The sequence below is a fragment of the Penicillium roqueforti genome, assembly GCF_015533775.1.
Source record: "Penicillium roqueforti strain LCP96 04111 chromosome Unknown scaffold_08, whole genome shotgun sequence".
In the NCBI taxonomy this organism is placed as follows: domain Eukaryota; kingdom Fungi; phylum Ascomycota; class Eurotiomycetes; order Eurotiales; family Aspergillaceae; genus Penicillium; species Penicillium roqueforti.
Genome location: NW_024067572.1, coordinates 699,546 through 716,238, shown reverse-complemented (window position 1 = coordinate 716,238; position 16,693 = coordinate 699,546). Strand labels below are relative to the sequence as shown.

Sequence of the window (16,693 nt, the reverse complement as noted above, 5' to 3'; positions counted from 1 at the left end):
CCAATGTTGTACATGAACCAATCAAACAAAATAGCAAAAAAAAAACCGCCGGGTAAACATGAACCAAAGTACCATAATCTTCATGGTGACCTCGCCGATTACTAAGCCCTTCCAGCCTGCCCCTTCCGATGAATCCTCCTCACATGGTCCTTCATATTGTCGACACGACTGAAAACCTTCCCACAGCCCTCCCACTCACAAAAGACACCAGGATTATGCTTCGCTTCATGACGAGCACGGTCCTTCTTGCTGCTAAAGCCATTCTTTGTAGACTGGGGACATCCCTCGTAGCGACAGAAGAGGTACTTGCGGTGGCGGTTGAAGTGCTTCCTCAGATCACAGCCTCGATGGAAGACAGCCTGCGAGGAACAGCCTGGGTGGGCGCAACGCCAGGTGCCGTCACCAGTTGGAATACCGTAGTTGCTTAAATCGCCTGCGTTGGAGCCCGAGCCTAAGCCGGAAGCCGAGCCCGGTGCGGCTGGTGGAGAATCTGGGTCGGAGAGGGAGCATGGTGGCGATGAAGATATTGAGGTGGTCGTAGTAGTGGATTGGTAGAGGTGGGTTGTTGGCGCTGGGACTGACTGATTTGACTGAGGAATTGAGACGGATTGGGGGATTTGGAAGAAGGTTTCTGGGGTCGGATCAGAAGAATGGAGTGGGCAAGAGAGCCACTGCTCGTTCGCAGTATTGACTTGGTTGTTGAATGTCGCATACGGCTCTGGTTGCACTTCTGTTGATGGTGGAAAACGCATAGAGCCTATGTTTTGGAAGGGTTGTGGCTGGTAGAAGTCTTGTGCTGGCTCGCTCTCAACACACCATTTGTCGATTTGCTGAGGAGTATAGCCCGACACGCCTGGTCCACTCATAGCGAGCTGTAGAGATTCCTGGGGATAGTAACCTTGAATGAAAGGCGTTGTGTTGTGGTCGATGGAGGTCTCAAAGGAGGGCATATGAGAAGAGTTTGAGAGGACGCCTGCGTTAGACGCAGTGGACCATGCATATTGAGACCCAATTGTACCAGTGTCTATCGATTCCCTTCTCCCGGTAGAATGATGCCCAGGAGCTAAGAAGGACCGAGGATTTGGCTGGGCATTCATAAAGTCTATCTGCTGAAGAACGGACATGTGAGAGCTGGATGTAGGCACATCGACCAAGCCTCCAATTCGTTGAGGCTCTGAGGACTCCGAGTAGCCAGCACTATCCGGCACAGTGCTATATGTACTTTTAGACTTCTGAGGACTAGGATACATGTTGGCGATGTCGGTGACGTTGGGGACGTAGGTGATGTTGTGTAATTCCTCTGAGGATAGAAAAGAGAATTCCCAGTCTAAGTATGCAAAGCTGTGTTTTGGGGGCCGCCGCTCTTGCATATCAATGGATGCTTAGTATGATTTCGCTCTCATAAATAAAGGATGTATGAACAAGTGTCCATGCGCTTGGGTTTTTTTGCCCGATAAGACTGAGAAGCCAAAGTTTCATAGAGTTTTTGCTGATTTAGAGCTGAACTTGTCTTCTAGACTAAGAAGAAACTCGCAGTGGAGTATTTATGGCCATCTCAAGTCAAGGAGGCAGTGCTGTAATCCTGAACGTCTAGGCGTTCCGCAGAAGAAATTGAAACTTGATCATACTGCTATGCTTGATATAGAATTGTTAACTGTACCAGTTATTATTGGCAATGCACCGAATGATCAATTGATACCGTTTCATTGATTCTTGGGGTTGACTCAAAGTGATTCAGAATGGCTGGATTACTGGGGCTGGGGGGGTCTACCGGCTTAGAGATGATCTTCGACCCACTCAGGGCTTGCAGGTATTGGCTTCTCATTTTCAGAACTATAGGACAACAGGCTTTTTCAAAGTAGGGCTGAAAGATGACGCCGTGGGTCTGCACATATACATACCAAGATTGGCTAGACCAAGACCGGCAGGTTTCTGCCAGAGATTAGGGTTTCATGAATCAACTATGATATTTCTAGGGTCTGCGTTGTGCGCTCGTATTACTGGCCAATAGAAAGCCACAAGACGCCCAGGATGCTAGGGATCACCAAAACTCGTGTTATAGTATTCTATAATATCTTTCTTGTCTTTTGTGCATGTTCTCTAGAAACACGTGGAAATGGTTCATCCTCATAGATATCAAGAGCCTCACTGTCATGGCCACTACACAAATTATGCCTAAGATTATACACATAATCCCCGATTCTATGGCACGTTATTAATTTCCGACTCCTTAACCCCATAATTTTAATTCAAGTTTCTGAAGGTTGAGTCAGCTTGAAGGTAACGTCAAAGCCGAAGGTAGCATCTCTTGCGTGGAGGGGTATCTTACTGGTAGGGAGCTAGGGTTGATATCTTGCAGATCAGTCACTCTAGGGCAGTTCTGTATGTTGTATGGTTGATCCGGATGCAACCCAGGTATCGCAATGAGCTCATGTCAAATCTGAGAATCTAGAGTTCAGCTTCAGCTACGATAGTAAGCCTTTTTTAGCACGACACCGACGGCTAGCACCGTTGGTGCACTGGTGGATAGACCGTGTTCTTTTCATGATTGGTCAATGTTCATAGATGTGTGCTTATCCCTTTATTCGACCACTCACATCATTCGGTGGGGGCCAAATACGGGGAGGCCGTTCAAATTGAGGAGCGGTGTCAATTTGATCGGCGTGAGCCTCACTGTGGCTTCGGGTCTATTATGCAGTCACTATGTGAATTATAACTATGTATTGTATTGTGCGACACGTTGTCTGGGAGGGTTTCGACCTGAATGCTTCCAGAATGACACGTTGTACATTGTACGCTGGTGGTGAGACCGAATATCTTCCGTCTAATAATAATATTCCTTGGCATAGTGTCTCAGATCCGAAATATATAGCACCACATTCATGATAGGACGGTTTATCATGTATCTAAATCATGGCTTATACCAAGCCCCCAAATCGTCAGATCACCAAGATCGGGCTGAGATGTGTGGTCCGGATTTCCGCCCCCACAATATCTCAAAGATCCAAGATCAGACTCCACTGCCTCTACAAAAATAGACACATATCCCCAATGTCTCAAATCCGGCCCCAAGGTCACTAGTTCGTCTCATGGATGTCTGTGTATCATACTCGATCTCCCACAGTATCGTCTTGTCCATCCAAGAGGGGCGATTGCTCGCTCGGACCAGATGTTCTCTTCAGGTCAGGAGTATCTCGGTATAAGACGTAGTGCTGGATGCAGAAGATTGCATCGAAGAAGATTGTAACGTTGCCCAGCAGTAGCTTGACTGGGTTGCCGGTAATACCGCTCCAGTCACTTTGAAGGCTGGAGTCAAGCACCAGTTGAAGCATTGAAAGTACACCACCAGCCATATCCAGAAGGATAGTTCCAATGTTCCAGCCTACTGTAGATTGTCGTTTGTAGTTCAACGCCACTTGGGGCATATATTTCACAATGGTGATCAGGAGTTTGACGTACGAAAACGAGTATATCTAGAAGGATATTAGCTTTGTTTTACAGTTTCCCCGTTGAGTTCATTGAAGAAAAGTAGATTTTTTCACCTACCACGTCAATCCACGCCCAAGTGGAAGGATCGTACCCTCCATCCGGACTTTGTGCCAACACGGCCACGATAACCACCAGAGGAGACAGGACACACCCCCAGAATATTCCAGCCATTAACCAACTGACTCTTTGGAAGCGGGAAACGTGGAAGCCCCAGATGAAAGGCCAGAACTGCGAGTACATTATGATGCACATGACCACCGCGTGTGCCGCAAATGCGAAATCGTTGAACCGAACGGTGGGTTCGATTGAGGCAGGGTGGCGGGCCGCATACTGTGATCTTATGACGGGAGAGTAGAGAAACGCGGAGGTATATATCGCATAGCAGACAAAACCCAGAGGGTTGATGGTGGATAAATCAATGGATAAGCCGACTGTGGACTTGCGTCTCCAGTTGGTGATCGGCTGGGGATAAAAAGACCCCGACCAGCAGAGCATACTTCGTTCAAGTTAGCCGTCAACCCAAACGTCACATGAGATATAAGATATAGCCTCGGAAGTAACGCGTAGACTTACTATGCCCATCCTAAAAAGCTAGGGTAAATTAGTCAGTCATGTTCATAATGCCCGGTGGCATTCGGGTGCGAATAGGAGTTCACAAACCGGGACAAAGCTCTAATAAATATCTCTAGTTGAGGAGTCATCTTGGATTGAGGCTACTCATTCCAAAGTGTCAGGCGGGGGAAGAAGAGAAGGTGTGGGATGTAACGATTCGAGCTCCATCGAACACAGCACGCAATCTTGTGATAAGATCAGCTGAGGATAAGGCAGATAAGATAACGAGGCAACAGCCTAACCGACTTTGGAAGGCGGTTACAATACCCATGCTGAGTCAGCGGCTGGTTGGCCCGGTAATTTGTCATAGGAAAACAGATGGCTGGGGAAATCGCTCAGCCTCTTGTTGTGATTCCTCTCTGCCCGATGTTTCCGTGTGACATGCATCTTTATTATTCTATGTCAATCTCGTTGTCGGACGCTTTTTCAATCCTATCCTAATCTCACATCCGAATCCGTACGACTTTCTTTCTTTCCCTCTTCTTGCGCTCCGCCTCGACTCTTACTATACGGCTTTCTCGAACCATACTTAGATCTTGTGATACGATCAGTCCAGCGCCCATAAATTGGTCAACATACAATCAGTTTCGTTGACTGTCATTGGGCATTCCAGTCGAAATCTCGATCCCATTATCGCATGGTGCATTCCTCGGATCGGGAGATCTCGAAAGATCTCCTTCGGTAAATCTGACATTCCAGACTGAAGATCGCATGGTCATTCGAGAATTATCCGCAAAATGTCAAACTCAGATCTCGCCGCTGCAGGGAGCAGCACATATTCATCCAATACCCTTCATGTTGGGGATGGCACCTGGGACTCTGGGCGGGATACCTTCCTACTGCCCAATTTGATGGGGGTCAACTTTGAGACGATGCGATACAATGGTTAGTCGGACGCATCAACAATCGGCTTTCATAATGGTGTACACCCTTTCAATTATCTTGTAATGACTGACACTTTACAGGCATGGGGAACCGTTTCAAGGATATGGCCGGGTACCATTCCATAATCATCGCGCACGGCGTCATTGCAACAATCGTTTTCTTGGGCATCGTCCCAATATCAACTTTCATAATCCGATATTACTCCCGATGGAATCCTTACTGGGCATTCAAATTGCATGCTTGGTGCCAGGTACTTACCCTGCTCTTGACCACGGTTGTGTTTGTGCTTGGGTGGTTCGCCGTTGGGCCACAAAGAAGCCTAACCAACCCACATCATGGAATCGGCCTGGCAATCTATGTTTTGGTTATTTTTCAGGTGCTGTGGGGCTGGTTTGTGCACAAGAAAGAGAGTAAGAGACGGCGAGTTCACGTTCCTTTGAAACTGGTGGTAAGTGAAGTCTCAAGAAGGGATATAAGGGCTCTTCTAACATGTCTTAGGTTCACCGGTGGCTGGGTCGTGCACTTCTACTTCTCGGAATTGCTCAAATTCCACTAGGACTCACGCTCTACGGTTCGCCAAAGGTCCTATTCATCCTATTCGCGCTGACAGCTTTCGGCTACTTGGTTCTTTACTTTTTACTTTCCTACCGATATGACTTTGAAGGATACCACATGGGAAGTGACCACGGTGATGACCGCAGTCATTATACAGGACCTTCAGAGATATCAGAGCACCATGGCAATCATGCGGCAGAAGCTCTCGCCGCCGGCGCTGCGGGTGCTGGCCTAGCTTCAATGTTTCGACGGCGTTCAAGCAGTCGCCACCCAAGCCATGCTTATGAAGACTCTCGCACATCTATCTCTGATGAAAAATATTCAGATGAAGCTTCCCGTCATCATGGTGGTGGTGGTTTCGGCAAGAAACTCCTCGAGCTTGGTGCACTGGCTGGGGCTGGTCTCATGGCCAAGAATTTCTGGAATCGTCGAAAAAAGCGAGAAGATGATGCCGAATCGGGTCGTTACAGACCCGCCCATTCGCGCAGTACTAGCCACACGGATGAATCTCTCAGCAGGATAGAAGATGGTCGACCGGAGCCGACACACCACACGCCCCTTAATCGACCACCGAGCCGTGTACCAAGCAGGTCCCAAAGCCCGGGGTCGTCTTACTATTACAACAGCACATATCTCACTGAGCCTCCTAAGCGAAACGCTTCTCATGGGGTTAGAGACGCTGTTCTGGGTGCAGGTGCTTTTGCTGCCGTGAAGCGACTGTTTAGCCGCGGTAAAAAGGACGATGAAGAGAAACGGCGGCTGGAAGATATCAGGCGCCGAGAAGATGAAGATGAGGCGCTGCAGAGAGCAAACAGCAAACGACGGCCACAGACAGGAGGAAGTTTCTACCCACGAAGAAGGGCCAGTTCGTATAGTGAAACTGATCTCACTGAAACCGATCTGTCCCGTCCTCCACCTCGACACGCATCACATGGAGAATCTCTTCTTACTGCAGAGCCACTCGCCTCTGGTGCTGTCCATAGCGTTGTATCAGATATGCCGCCTATGCCCCCGAGCCACCAGCAGTTCTCTGAAGATCCTCACTCACGTCACTCTCTCGCCCATGATGGAGCAGAATTTGCATCAGGTGCGGCTGCTGGGGCAGCACTAGATGCAGCCGCCCGCCGTAATCGGAGCAGCAGCCGGCGCCGAGAGGACGACGTTGCCTCCCCGCCGGTATCTGTGAAAGTGAAAATGCACAATGACGGACGACATGTGACACTCCGTCGGCTGACCGAAGAAGAAGCGGCCGCGAGCCGTGAGGCCCGTCGCAGAGAGCGAAGAAGCTCTCGACGTCGCAACAGCAGTGCAGGCTCCTTGTCTGGCAACGAAGACGCCGGCCACGACCGCTGGCGTCGCGTTGAAGAACTCGAACGTCAACAAGACGAGCAGATGCGACGTGAACAGGCTGCTGCTGCTGCTCGCCTTGCCCCTCCACAGGCACCTTCAGGCAGCATGCCACCTCCCATTCCTGCGCCTTCCAGCAACCCATATGGGCCAGGCAGTGTCACTTCGCCTACATATACCGGTACTGAGATGAGCGGCTCTTACGCGAACAATCGTCGCCGCAGACGTGCTGAACGAGCCCGGACCCGACAAGAGAGGCAGCAGCAGCACGGTGTGGAATTCACGTGATCGCTTTCTTAGTACCGTCTAGAGTTCTCTGCTTTTTTCTCTCTTGTGTCTACTACAGACTCAGCTTACGACGTGTACAAAACGAGTTATGTCCTTCAGAGCCGTGTTGATATAAATGACCCCCTCCCCCCAAACCTTATGTCACGTTACTATGCCTTTTTGATATGTTTTCCATCTTTCTTAAATGTGCTCTTGAGGCGACGAAATGATTTTTTTAGTTAGCATTTCCTTTCTCATTCCTATTTTTATGATGTCAGCGATTTAAAGGATCTTTTATTGGGTTGTTAGCTAGCTTTTTGCTGGTCTTCTTGTCTTCATGTTTGTGCTGATATACCCGGTCTTGGTATTGGTTATCTGTCCTATTCTTCCTGGGGTTCTCCTGAGGCATAACCGAGTGCAGCTTAGAGAGTTATGCGGTTAATATCGAACAATATTCTGTGCAGTAGACCCTACATTGAACCTTAGGTATAGATGCCCATGATCTCGGACATTGTTCACGGAGATTAGAAGCCCTCACAAATAATCTAACGCCTAATTTCTGACTATCTCATGTTCAGCTCAAAACAGGATATCCTGCGGCCTGTCCTCGCTAAGATTAACATGCTGTGGTAAGGCTAATCAATGGAGGTTCAAAGCGAGAAGAGACTGCATAGGATCGATTCTATAATTTTGTAATGCAAGAAATTAAAGTGTGAATTTTTTATTCTAAAGCAAGGTATTCGAGTGCTAAGGTTAGCTCTGGGGGTGTGCATCGATGTGTAGATTGAATTCATTTTGTTTCATTATTATCTCTCATCCTTCTTGACAACTGCTTGCTTGGTAGCCCGTCATGATAGTGACCTATGTAGACATGGAGAGTCCCTATAAGTCAATTGAATCCTCTCATCTCATTTACTTTAGTTCAGTGGGAATTTCTCTACTAAAAACTAATACAAGAGACTCCATTCTGGAAAAATCTGTTTCATTCCTACCCATAACTCGGCTTTCGGCCACAAAAATGTATCAAATAGTGACTAAACTCATTTCTCACCCGCGTGAACCAAGGTACGCGTAGAATACTGCATAAAACTGTCTTTGGAGGAAATACGAACGGAATTCGCTGGTGCACATGTCGCTTCGATCTTGTTCAACCTCAATTGCTCACCCTAAGGGTGAAGCTACTGAGTCCGAATGGCCGTGTCCGGGTTCCACTGACAGCCACAAGACACTCCGCACTTGGACAACACAAGAAGGATGGTTCTCGTCAGTAGATACAGTAAAGCTCTGGCAAGGTAGAGCATTACAACGCCGACCCGGGTGTTTGTCAATGGGTATGTTGCAACGAAGATGACATTGAGAGGTAGTAGTACAACCCGCGCCGGGATGATGAAGCAAGTGTGTAATAGCAAGTCATCAATGATCGGGTGGCAAGTGATGTTTTCAAATTCGGTAGGGAAATGCGGAGAAGGTTGCTGAGGGAGATCAGTTCGAGTCATTCGAAATTTGAATGCGTACTTTGATGCTTTCTCAATGGATGAGCTAGGCGCAGGTCTGGTTCTGTAAAGCGAAAACGAAACAGCAAGAAATGCAGGGATGTTCTGCTCGGTGTTACCCGTTATTTTCGAGTCATCTGCAACAGGAGTGTCGCCCACATTGCCGGCTCTCACTTCCCGGGCATCACTACCCGAGCCAACACGAGCGGGGAGAGTTGTTTGACCTGTTTCACGATAGGTTAAGCTGCAAAGAGACGAGTCACGCAGATCATGGTTCTTTGGGATGATTCTTTTTGTAGGGATGTTGCATGGTGAGCTTTTTCGAGAGTTCGCGCGACCAGTGATCTTCCATTTCCGGTGTTGTTTCTTCTGTCGATGAAAAGCAACATAATCCTGTCTTCTTTCAATCGAAGGTAGGGGACGACGTGTCGCACGAGAAGGCGAAGACAGAGAGGCCGCAGGAGGAGAAAATCGAACGCATCGCGGTAGTGGACCAGAATTGCTGGATTTCTTGAAGTCACCGGCATTCATGCTTGGCTGACGATTCGCCAGGGCAGTAACAGGAGGTTTGATCCACTGTCGGCGGCCAACCGAAAGGCGTCGCAACTTTGAGGGTTTAGGAGATTCACTTCCGTCGTCTTGATAAACAAAGCTTGCCTCTGGCGAATCTTGGAAGCAATCGAAATTGAACTCCCCCGTCCCAGGCGCAGGACTCGTCTGTACGTTCTCCATTTTATAGCATCGAAGCGACTCAGTAGATTCCTCTATGCTCCCTCGTTCGCTATTTGATGCGGGGGTGTTTTGGGGATTCAATGGTTCAGTGAGACCGTCAAGAGCGTGGTACTTATCCACAGCGACATCCAACTCAAGTCGAGGACATTTTCGGCTGGAATCGAAACCACGGAAAGACTCGCGAAATTCGACGCTTCCGTGAGCTTGCTTCGGGCTTGCTTCTGCTTCTGGCTGGCGGCTGCTTGGTTGTCTTTCGTCAGTTCCATCAAGCCCGGTGAATGGCGCAAAGAGAGGTGAAAAGAAACCATCCATTGGTGAGTCCGTCATCATCAATCGAGTATCCACCATGCCCAGAGGGTCTGACTTGAGTGATTTGGCGAATGCCATGTTTGCACGGTCAGCTGAAGATAACAGTCGACCGTCGGGTCGGGGATTGGAGATGAAATGGGCAAGTCATGTGCTTAACTTCCAAGCTTGGAAGGTGCGCTCCCGCCTCTACCGCATAGAATGTAGACAGATATAATAAACACGTATAATTAGAGGGAAGGGAGAACTGCTATAATTCTACAGGTTCATGGTTTAGGCGATAATGGTTATGTACATCAAATTTATTTGACGTGAGCCTGCAAGCTCTCGAGAACCTGTTCAAGAAAAGGAAAGTCAGTAATTAACCAGTCCGGTAGTCCCGCGGGTTCATACCTCGAGCTCAATCTTGGCCTCGGCGATATCCTGCTCGCTGCCGCTGCCGCTGGCAATCTTCTGGGCCTCGGTGATCTGGGCGCGGATAGCCTAGTAAGGAAGCTCCAGTAAGCTTTAGTCGCGACATTGGAAAGGAAAAAAAAAACCTACATCGGCGCTGAAGTCCTCAAGGGGGAAGCCCTCGACAGCGTTGATGCTGAGCTGGGAGTCGGGCTGGACGACGGCGAAACCACCGGACACTATACAGTAGCACCGTTGTTAGTCGATTGATTCCAATTCACAAGAGACCAGATTTGCGAAATGTTTCAGAGCGCAAAGATCGGACGTACGGAAGTACTGCTTGGTAGCACCGCTCTCCTCGATGATCTCGACGAGACCGGGGTTGAGCTGCTCGATAGAGGGAACGTGGTTGGCGAGAACACCCATCTCACCGGAGGCGGCGGGAAGGTTGACCTGGGTACTGTGATCGCGAAGGTTGGTCAGTATTTAGGAAAAGGGCGGAGGCACCGTCGACGCGGGCGCAATTGGAAGCATAACATACACGCCAGTCGAGCGGTAGATGGTCTGTCAAGCAATTATCAAGTCAGTACTTAGGCTATGATGTTGGGATGCCGGCCGGACTTCGTTCACGTACCTGGTGAGGCAGAGTCAGGGACAGCTTGATCTTGTCGGCGACAGCCTCAGCGTAACCACGGCGCTGGACGGGAGCACCGAGGAAAGAAGGGCGAGCCCGGAGGGCGGAGCGAGCAAAGCGGAAGGAGCTCATTTTGCAGTGGTGGATGACGTGCAAAGGCTGGATTATCCGTCTTGAAGTTGCGTTGCAAAGGTCGAAGTCGGAATGCCGGTTGTTCCCTAGCGGCGGGTCACGTGGCACGGGAATTCAACGGCCGGACCATGGCCAGTATGAGCTGCGTTGGCTACAGTCATTGTATGCATATTTTGAGAACACAAGGAGAGAACACATATTCAATTCCTGTGCTATGTATTTTAGTATTTATCCATTTTAGAATATAAGTTCCTGCCAGAACTCCGATTCCTAATGTAATATTTGCGGCCGAGAACAAGTTGGTGCAGGAATTCTCGCTAAGAGTAATCAGGCACAATACATTGTATCTGTATACTGCACTTGCTACTATCAAGTCGCCTCCGAAATCAAATCTCTTCTTCAATACCTCGTAGACAGCATTGGAAGTATCTGGCACGTGATATATATATATAGGTCACGTGTATTAAGTGGCAGAATGAAGGGAGAAAAACTCGCGGACTGAAGAACTGCTAAAAGCGAGTTAAAAAGACCCCGATTTCCAACCAGGTAGAACGGCAAAATGAAATATAACAGGATACAAGACCAATCAAAATAGCACAACGTTTTCTGGGACAATCTTGCAAGTAAGAAGTCACCTAGTGAAGCTGTAGTATGTACACCGCCCAATAAGCGAGATCCCACAAACGGAACGAGCCCTAGCCGAGCCTCTTAGGCCTGACGTCCCTATTCCCACTCCTCTCCATCTATCACCGTCAATCAGCGACAACATCCGACAAGATGGCCAGTACGTTTTTACCACGACCCTATGACTTTCGCTCCTCTGCAAGCTGGCGAGAGAGAAGAAAAAAAGGCGATGGCGCTGACATGATTTTCACCTACAGAGTCCAAGAACGCGTCCCAGCACCACAGCAGCCAGAAGGCTCACCGTAACGGGTACGTTTGCCCTTGAACTTCCTCGGTCACCCTACTATTACACTTGTCCGACATTTTTCAATCAATCCAATGAACATGGTGGAAGAAGTGCTAGTGTGCGAATGGTTTTATCCGGCGTGATGAATCTTGAGGTCAACGACTTGGAATATTCGCCCGGGCAATCTCTTCGAACCACTGCATTCGACCACCATCCGCCACACCATCTCACCCTGAATCGAGTCGCTGATATATTTGTCCGAACAGTATCAAGAAGCCCAAGACCAACCGTTACCCTTCCCTCAACGGTGTCGACCCCAAGTTCCGCCGCAACCACCGTCACGCTCTCCACGGCACCATGAAGGCCCTTGTACGTTGACCACAACCCGAACCCACCATCCATTACCTATGGAACGGAGTACTGACACATTGAACAGAAGGAGCGCAAGGAGGGCAAGCGCGAGGTCGCATAGATTATGAACTCAGTCTTAAAAAAATGGGAAACATGAAATGCAACTCGAGCGTGCAAGAGGTCCAGAGAACATAACGTGTGTGACGATCAAGGACGGTCCGCTGTGTCGAATAGGCCTGATTTTTGCTTATTTCTTGCGCGACGAGCCTCGAGTTGTTTGATATCAGGAAATCAACAGGCTTAATTCGATGTGCACAGCGGTGCCATTTTCCCAAGCGGAATCTCTTCTGCTATATCCCTTTCTTTTTTTTTTTCTTCTAGACCCGAGGACTCAACTTCGTCTGTGTTGTGGCCCTTGAGCTTAGTTTCTCCCCTTTTCCCAGAACTCCCGTCCGGCATATGTGTGTACAGCTGCGTGCTTTTCTCATGCGCGATTGCTGAAGGATTTTTTCTTAACGTGCCAAGAAGAACCCCCAAGTCCCCGATTGCTATATATCCTGTCTTGATTCTTCTCGATGCGACAGGGTTCATGGTCAGGGGGGCTACATCCCGTAGACAGTAACAGTCGTTTTTATATTTAGTTATGTCTAAATCAATTCGTTTACCTCTACTTCACATTTGCTTTCACGTCCATGACACTCGTATTGGCCTGGATATTCGGTATAGTCACAAAGGTCATACCTTCCAAATAATCAACCTTTTATCAAACCCACCACTGATAACCCATTCCTCCCAGACCGGGTCACCCTCTTCTTGGGGTACAGCAACAAGACCCGACCAAACAGTCCTCACCTTAAAGCCAGAGTCATGACCACCCTTCAACGTAGCAATGATCTTCCCCGTCTTCGTCTCAATGCCACGAACCACACCATCATCTCCATTGACCCAGATGCCAGACCCATTAGGCCGCCATGCCACTTGCGGTGTGGAGTAAGCAGTTTGCGGCGAGAAGGTGTTTGCCTGCACGAGGATAGCAGCATCCTCACGGTTCTGCAGTTCCAGTGTTGCCAGTGCCTGAGACGCCTGTGTCACCGGGTCCTCTGAAGCGGTCGTTGCAGGGAATAGCAGACGCACGATGATCACTTTCAAATGGGGCAATGTCGACGTCGCTACGGCCAGGAGGCCTGGGTCGTGTGGACTGAGCGCCATGTGGACCGGCGAGAACGCAACCCAGGCATTGGAATGGGGGGCCAGATTCTGCTGTCCAAGGAGGCGAGCTTCCCGCGGTGACTTCTCGGCAGCGGGTTCATCATTTGCACGAGTATCGGTTTCTTCCGATGCTTCTACCTGGTAGTAGTAGATATAAGTCGAGTCTCTGCGCGAGACGAGAAGGAGCAGCTCGTTGGTGTCCACGTGTGGGACGAACAATAGTGAATCCGGGTTTGAGTTGAGTTTAATGCGTGCAACGGGCTCACCAATTGTGAGAGATAGCGCGTCTACTTCGTCGGGAATATTGAGGCAATATAAGAAAACACACTCGTCCCACCCGGCGGTGGCAACCCACCACTTGGAAGGATCAGCCTTGTCTTTGTAGACTACCACCTTCACTGCGTACTTTGCGTGGTCCTTCCTGCTGTCCAGTGTTTGGGATCCATGCTGGAGGAGCAGCTGTCCAGACATGTTGGTCATGAGGATGTACTGGCCCTGGAGGATCGAGACAACCGATAGAACAGGCGAATCAGAGATTCCCGAGAATGATTTGACAGCCGTATTACCTTCTGCCGTCTGGAGTAAATGTACTTGCCTGTCTGCACCCGTGGAGACGATATACGACTGCGCTGGTGCAGCGTCTGCGGCGACTTGATCGGCATCGCCGCGGGGTTTCTGCCATTGCTCTACCGACGCAGCAAGGATATTTGATGATGTCGGTGTCTGGATGATAGAAGGTCTTGATGGTGCTAGAAGTCTGTCAGATACCAGAACAAAGGCAACCGCTGATAGTTAAAGCTAGGCCGAGTCCCAATGACTTTCGACTGCCATTCCGGAATAAAACCCACCTGGCTCGCTCCATAAAGTCGACTGCTGATTGCCTTTTCCATATCTTTCAAAATTCACAGTTTGGTCATATGTGCTCTTCTCTTCAAGCAAACTTTGGATGGTCCAGTTGTTGGTGTCGTCGCCCGAGGTCTGCCCCACGTCAGGAGCAAGGTCAGCCTCGCGGATAAAAGCCTTCAGTGTCTCTGAATAGTCATTGTTGCGCAGGAATCGCGCAACTATAGCACTTGCTAGTGCATCAATTGTTCTGGAGGTGGCCATGCTTGTATCTGATGCCTCGGAAGGATTTTGGTTGGGGAGAGTTAGTCGCGCACAACGCGACTTGTATATATATTCCCATGCACGACTCAACTAATGTTACTTTGGTCTATATCTTCTTTTGCGTTATATTGGAGATTACAGAAAATATACGGGTTCCACCCATCAGCAGAGCAGAGTATGTTTCATTATGAAACTTTTATCAGACAATCGATTTCCCCATCCCATTCTTGAAACGCCGGATATCCACCATGCTCCCGAAGCCTCATAATCAAGCAAATGCACAAGTTCTCGGCCTATCGCTTAGTCTATTCAGCTGAACATATCCTCAGCCCGACGCCGACGACCGCCGCGTCCCTCTAGTGTCTCAGAAAACAATTCCTTGCCAGCGTTGGCGCCAACTTTGATGTTATTGTTGGTGCCATTGTCGTATTTGGAAGGAAACAGCTCGCGCACCGACGCACCCTTGCCTTTAATCGACATGCCGCTCGATGAGCCGCCTCGGATGGCAAATCCTTGGTCCTCGGTGGTTGTGGCTGCTCCACGAATGCGGGCGCCATTGTTGGTGGAATCAGGGAAGAGCTCAATATTGCTGTGGCGTCTGTGTTCAGAGGTGCCCGGGGCAGAAGAAGCGTCGAATGCATCTGACCGGCGATGGTGACTAGCCTTGCTGGGCAACAACTCTTTCTTGATGTAGCTGGATGTGGGCTTGTTTGGGAAAAGCTCGCGGTTTCCTGACTCGCTCTCGCTCGCGCTTGGGAAAAGCTCTTTACTTTTGTTCTTACGACCTCTAGGCGACCTCTCACGGAACCGCCTGTTATTATCACCACCGCCTCGATTAACTCCAAGTTCTTCCTCCAACGTGTCTCGTCCTGGAGACGCACTGCGATTCCGGAGACGTCCACTGGATCGGCCCTCGGCATCTGGGAACAGCTCTCTCTGGCCGCGACCTCTAGGCTTTCCCCGAGCGCGCTCGGGTTCAGAGCCAACATTATCACCGTACATGTCCGCATTGAAGTGGTCATCCTCGGCGCGGTCTCGGCGGCGCCGGTGCTCCCGGTCGTCGAATCTGCGCCGGCTGTAGTCGCCATCCCCTGCATCATCGCTACGTCTCCTGTCCGCAAACTCTTGCCGCAAGCGTTCTCGGGGATCATGCTCGGGGTGCATGAGGTAGAAGCGACTCTTCTCATGAGCGCGTGCTTGCTTGCGGTCCGACTTGACAGCCGATCGCACTTGGAGGACGGAATCAGGGTGGGAGGAGAGGAGTTTCGCCGATCGGAGACGCAGAGGTGGCAAGGTAGACGCGTCTTCTTCCTCGGCGACTTGGGTGAGAGCTGTGAGAGCTTGGAGGCCGATTTCGGCGGAGGAGAAGACGAGGTTGGCGGATGTGTCGTCGATCCATTCGACGCGCACTGGCTCCTGTCCAGAGCAGTCGCGAGCAAATTGCTTGATATTCTCCGTGGTCATTTCATCGACACCGCGAACATGCACTTTTTCGTAGACCGCTTCATCGGTGAGGGGGTCGACGGTGATTTCTAAGTTCGGAGTTGTTTCCTAGCACTCGACACATGTTAGTTGACAATCGACTATAGCTATAAAGACAAAAGCAAACCCTTACCACCTGAATTAGCTCGGGCTCGGGCTCTGGTCCTAGGTCGAGGTCCATGTCGATGTCCATGTCCGCGGTAGGAGCCTCGGCGGCCCCGCTGAATGCCATGATTCAGGCTTCGCTGGATGAATCGAAGGCTCAGATATGATCTCAGCTAGCGGTTCGAATGAGATTGACAATTAAGGGGATAGGATGAGCAATGCAAGATGAAAACCGTGCCCGCTGGTAGCTTGACTCTCTGTCCTGATAAGGAATAGCGTCCTTTTTCCGGGGAACACCAGCCGGCAATATCAAGGAACCTCCCGTGGACGTCTGAACGGTTTAGTATTGTTGAATCTTGGGTCTGATGATGAATTACGAATGAGCTCAAGCTGATTTGCTTTGATACTTGAAAGTTTAAGCAAAAAAGAAGAGTTGGAAGACAGGGATGGTAACATGGTCTCTCGGCACCGAAATACTATACCTCATAGGTACGCTGTATTGGCTTATAAACGTCTAATTAAGGCGAAAGTGAGAGTCAAATTTTGACTATAGTGATAAATTGGCCAAACACAGGGAATTATCTTCCAACAAAACTGATAGACCATATGAATTGAGATCTAGCCATGGTGCATTATACACAAGTTGTTTAAGCCCTAACATCTCTTCTCTGCCATAGGTTTATG

At 49.5% G+C, this 16,693-nt stretch overlaps 7 protein-coding genes across 7 annotated transcripts; 1 reads left to right on the top strand and 6 right to left on the bottom strand.

Annotated features, from left to right (window-relative positions):
* Positions 1–101: 101 nt before the first annotated feature.
* LCP9604111_4330 (putative C2H2 transcription factor) lies at positions 102–1,370 on the bottom strand (the record flags this gene model as incomplete). The annotated part of the gene is made up of 1 exon (XM_039072018.1): positions 102–1,370. One exon carries the CDS (start codon positions 1,368–1,370, stop codon positions 102–104), a length of 1,269 nt encoding a protein of 422 aa, XP_038929892.1.
* A 1,734-nt stretch (positions 1,371–3,104) lies between these two features.
* On the bottom strand, positions 3,105–4,190 carry LCP9604111_4329 (putative L-cystine transporter; the record flags this gene model as incomplete). The annotated part of the gene is made up of 4 exons (XM_039072016.1): positions 3,105–3,473; positions 3,547–3,985; positions 4,063–4,080; positions 4,150–4,190. 4 exons carry the CDS (start codon positions 4,188–4,190, stop codon positions 3,105–3,107), a joined length of 867 nt encoding a protein of 288 aa, XP_038929891.1.
* A 648-nt stretch (positions 4,191–4,838) lies between these two features.
* On the top strand, positions 4,839–7,176 carry LCP9604111_4328 (uncharacterized protein; the record flags this gene model as incomplete). Its single annotated transcript, XM_039072015.1, has 3 exons — positions 4,839–4,986; positions 5,067–5,434; positions 5,485–7,176. 3 exons carry the CDS (start codon positions 4,839–4,841, stop codon positions 7,174–7,176), a joined length of 2,208 nt encoding a protein of 735 aa, XP_038929890.1.
* Positions 7,177–8,333: 1,157 nt separating this feature from the next.
* On the bottom strand, positions 8,334–9,767 carry LCP9604111_4327 (uncharacterized protein; the record flags this gene model as incomplete). Its single annotated transcript, XM_039072014.1, has 1 exon — positions 8,334–9,767. One exon carries the CDS (start codon positions 9,765–9,767, stop codon positions 8,334–8,336), a length of 1,434 nt encoding a protein of 477 aa, XP_038929889.1.
* Positions 9,768–9,988: 221 nt separating this feature from the next.
* Positions 9,989–10,845, bottom strand: LCP9604111_4326 (F1F0 ATP synthase subunit delta; the record flags this gene model as incomplete). Its single annotated transcript, XM_039072013.1, has 6 exons — positions 9,989–10,021; positions 10,080–10,169; positions 10,230–10,318; positions 10,409–10,539; positions 10,621–10,643; positions 10,714–10,845. The coding sequence occupies 6 exons, from the start codon at positions 10,843–10,845 to the stop codon at positions 9,989–9,991; spliced, it is 498 nt and encodes a 165-aa protein (XP_038929888.1).
* Positions 10,846–12,841: 1,996 nt separating this feature from the next.
* On the bottom strand, positions 12,842–14,422 carry LCP9604111_4325 (uncharacterized protein; the record flags this gene model as incomplete). The annotated part of the gene is made up of 2 exons (XM_039072012.1): positions 12,842–14,064; positions 14,164–14,422. The coding sequence occupies 2 exons, from the start codon at positions 14,420–14,422 to the stop codon at positions 12,842–12,844; spliced, it is 1,482 nt and encodes a 493-aa protein (XP_038929887.1).
* A 309-nt stretch (positions 14,423–14,731) lies between these two features.
* On the bottom strand, positions 14,732–16,136 carry LCP9604111_4324 (NCBP3 domain-containing protein; the record flags this gene model as incomplete). The annotated part of the gene is made up of 2 exons (XM_039072011.1): positions 14,732–15,973; positions 16,038–16,136. 2 exons carry the CDS (start codon positions 16,134–16,136, stop codon positions 14,732–14,734), a joined length of 1,341 nt encoding a protein of 446 aa, XP_038929886.1.
* Between the last annotated feature and the right edge of the window lie 557 nt (positions 16,137–16,693).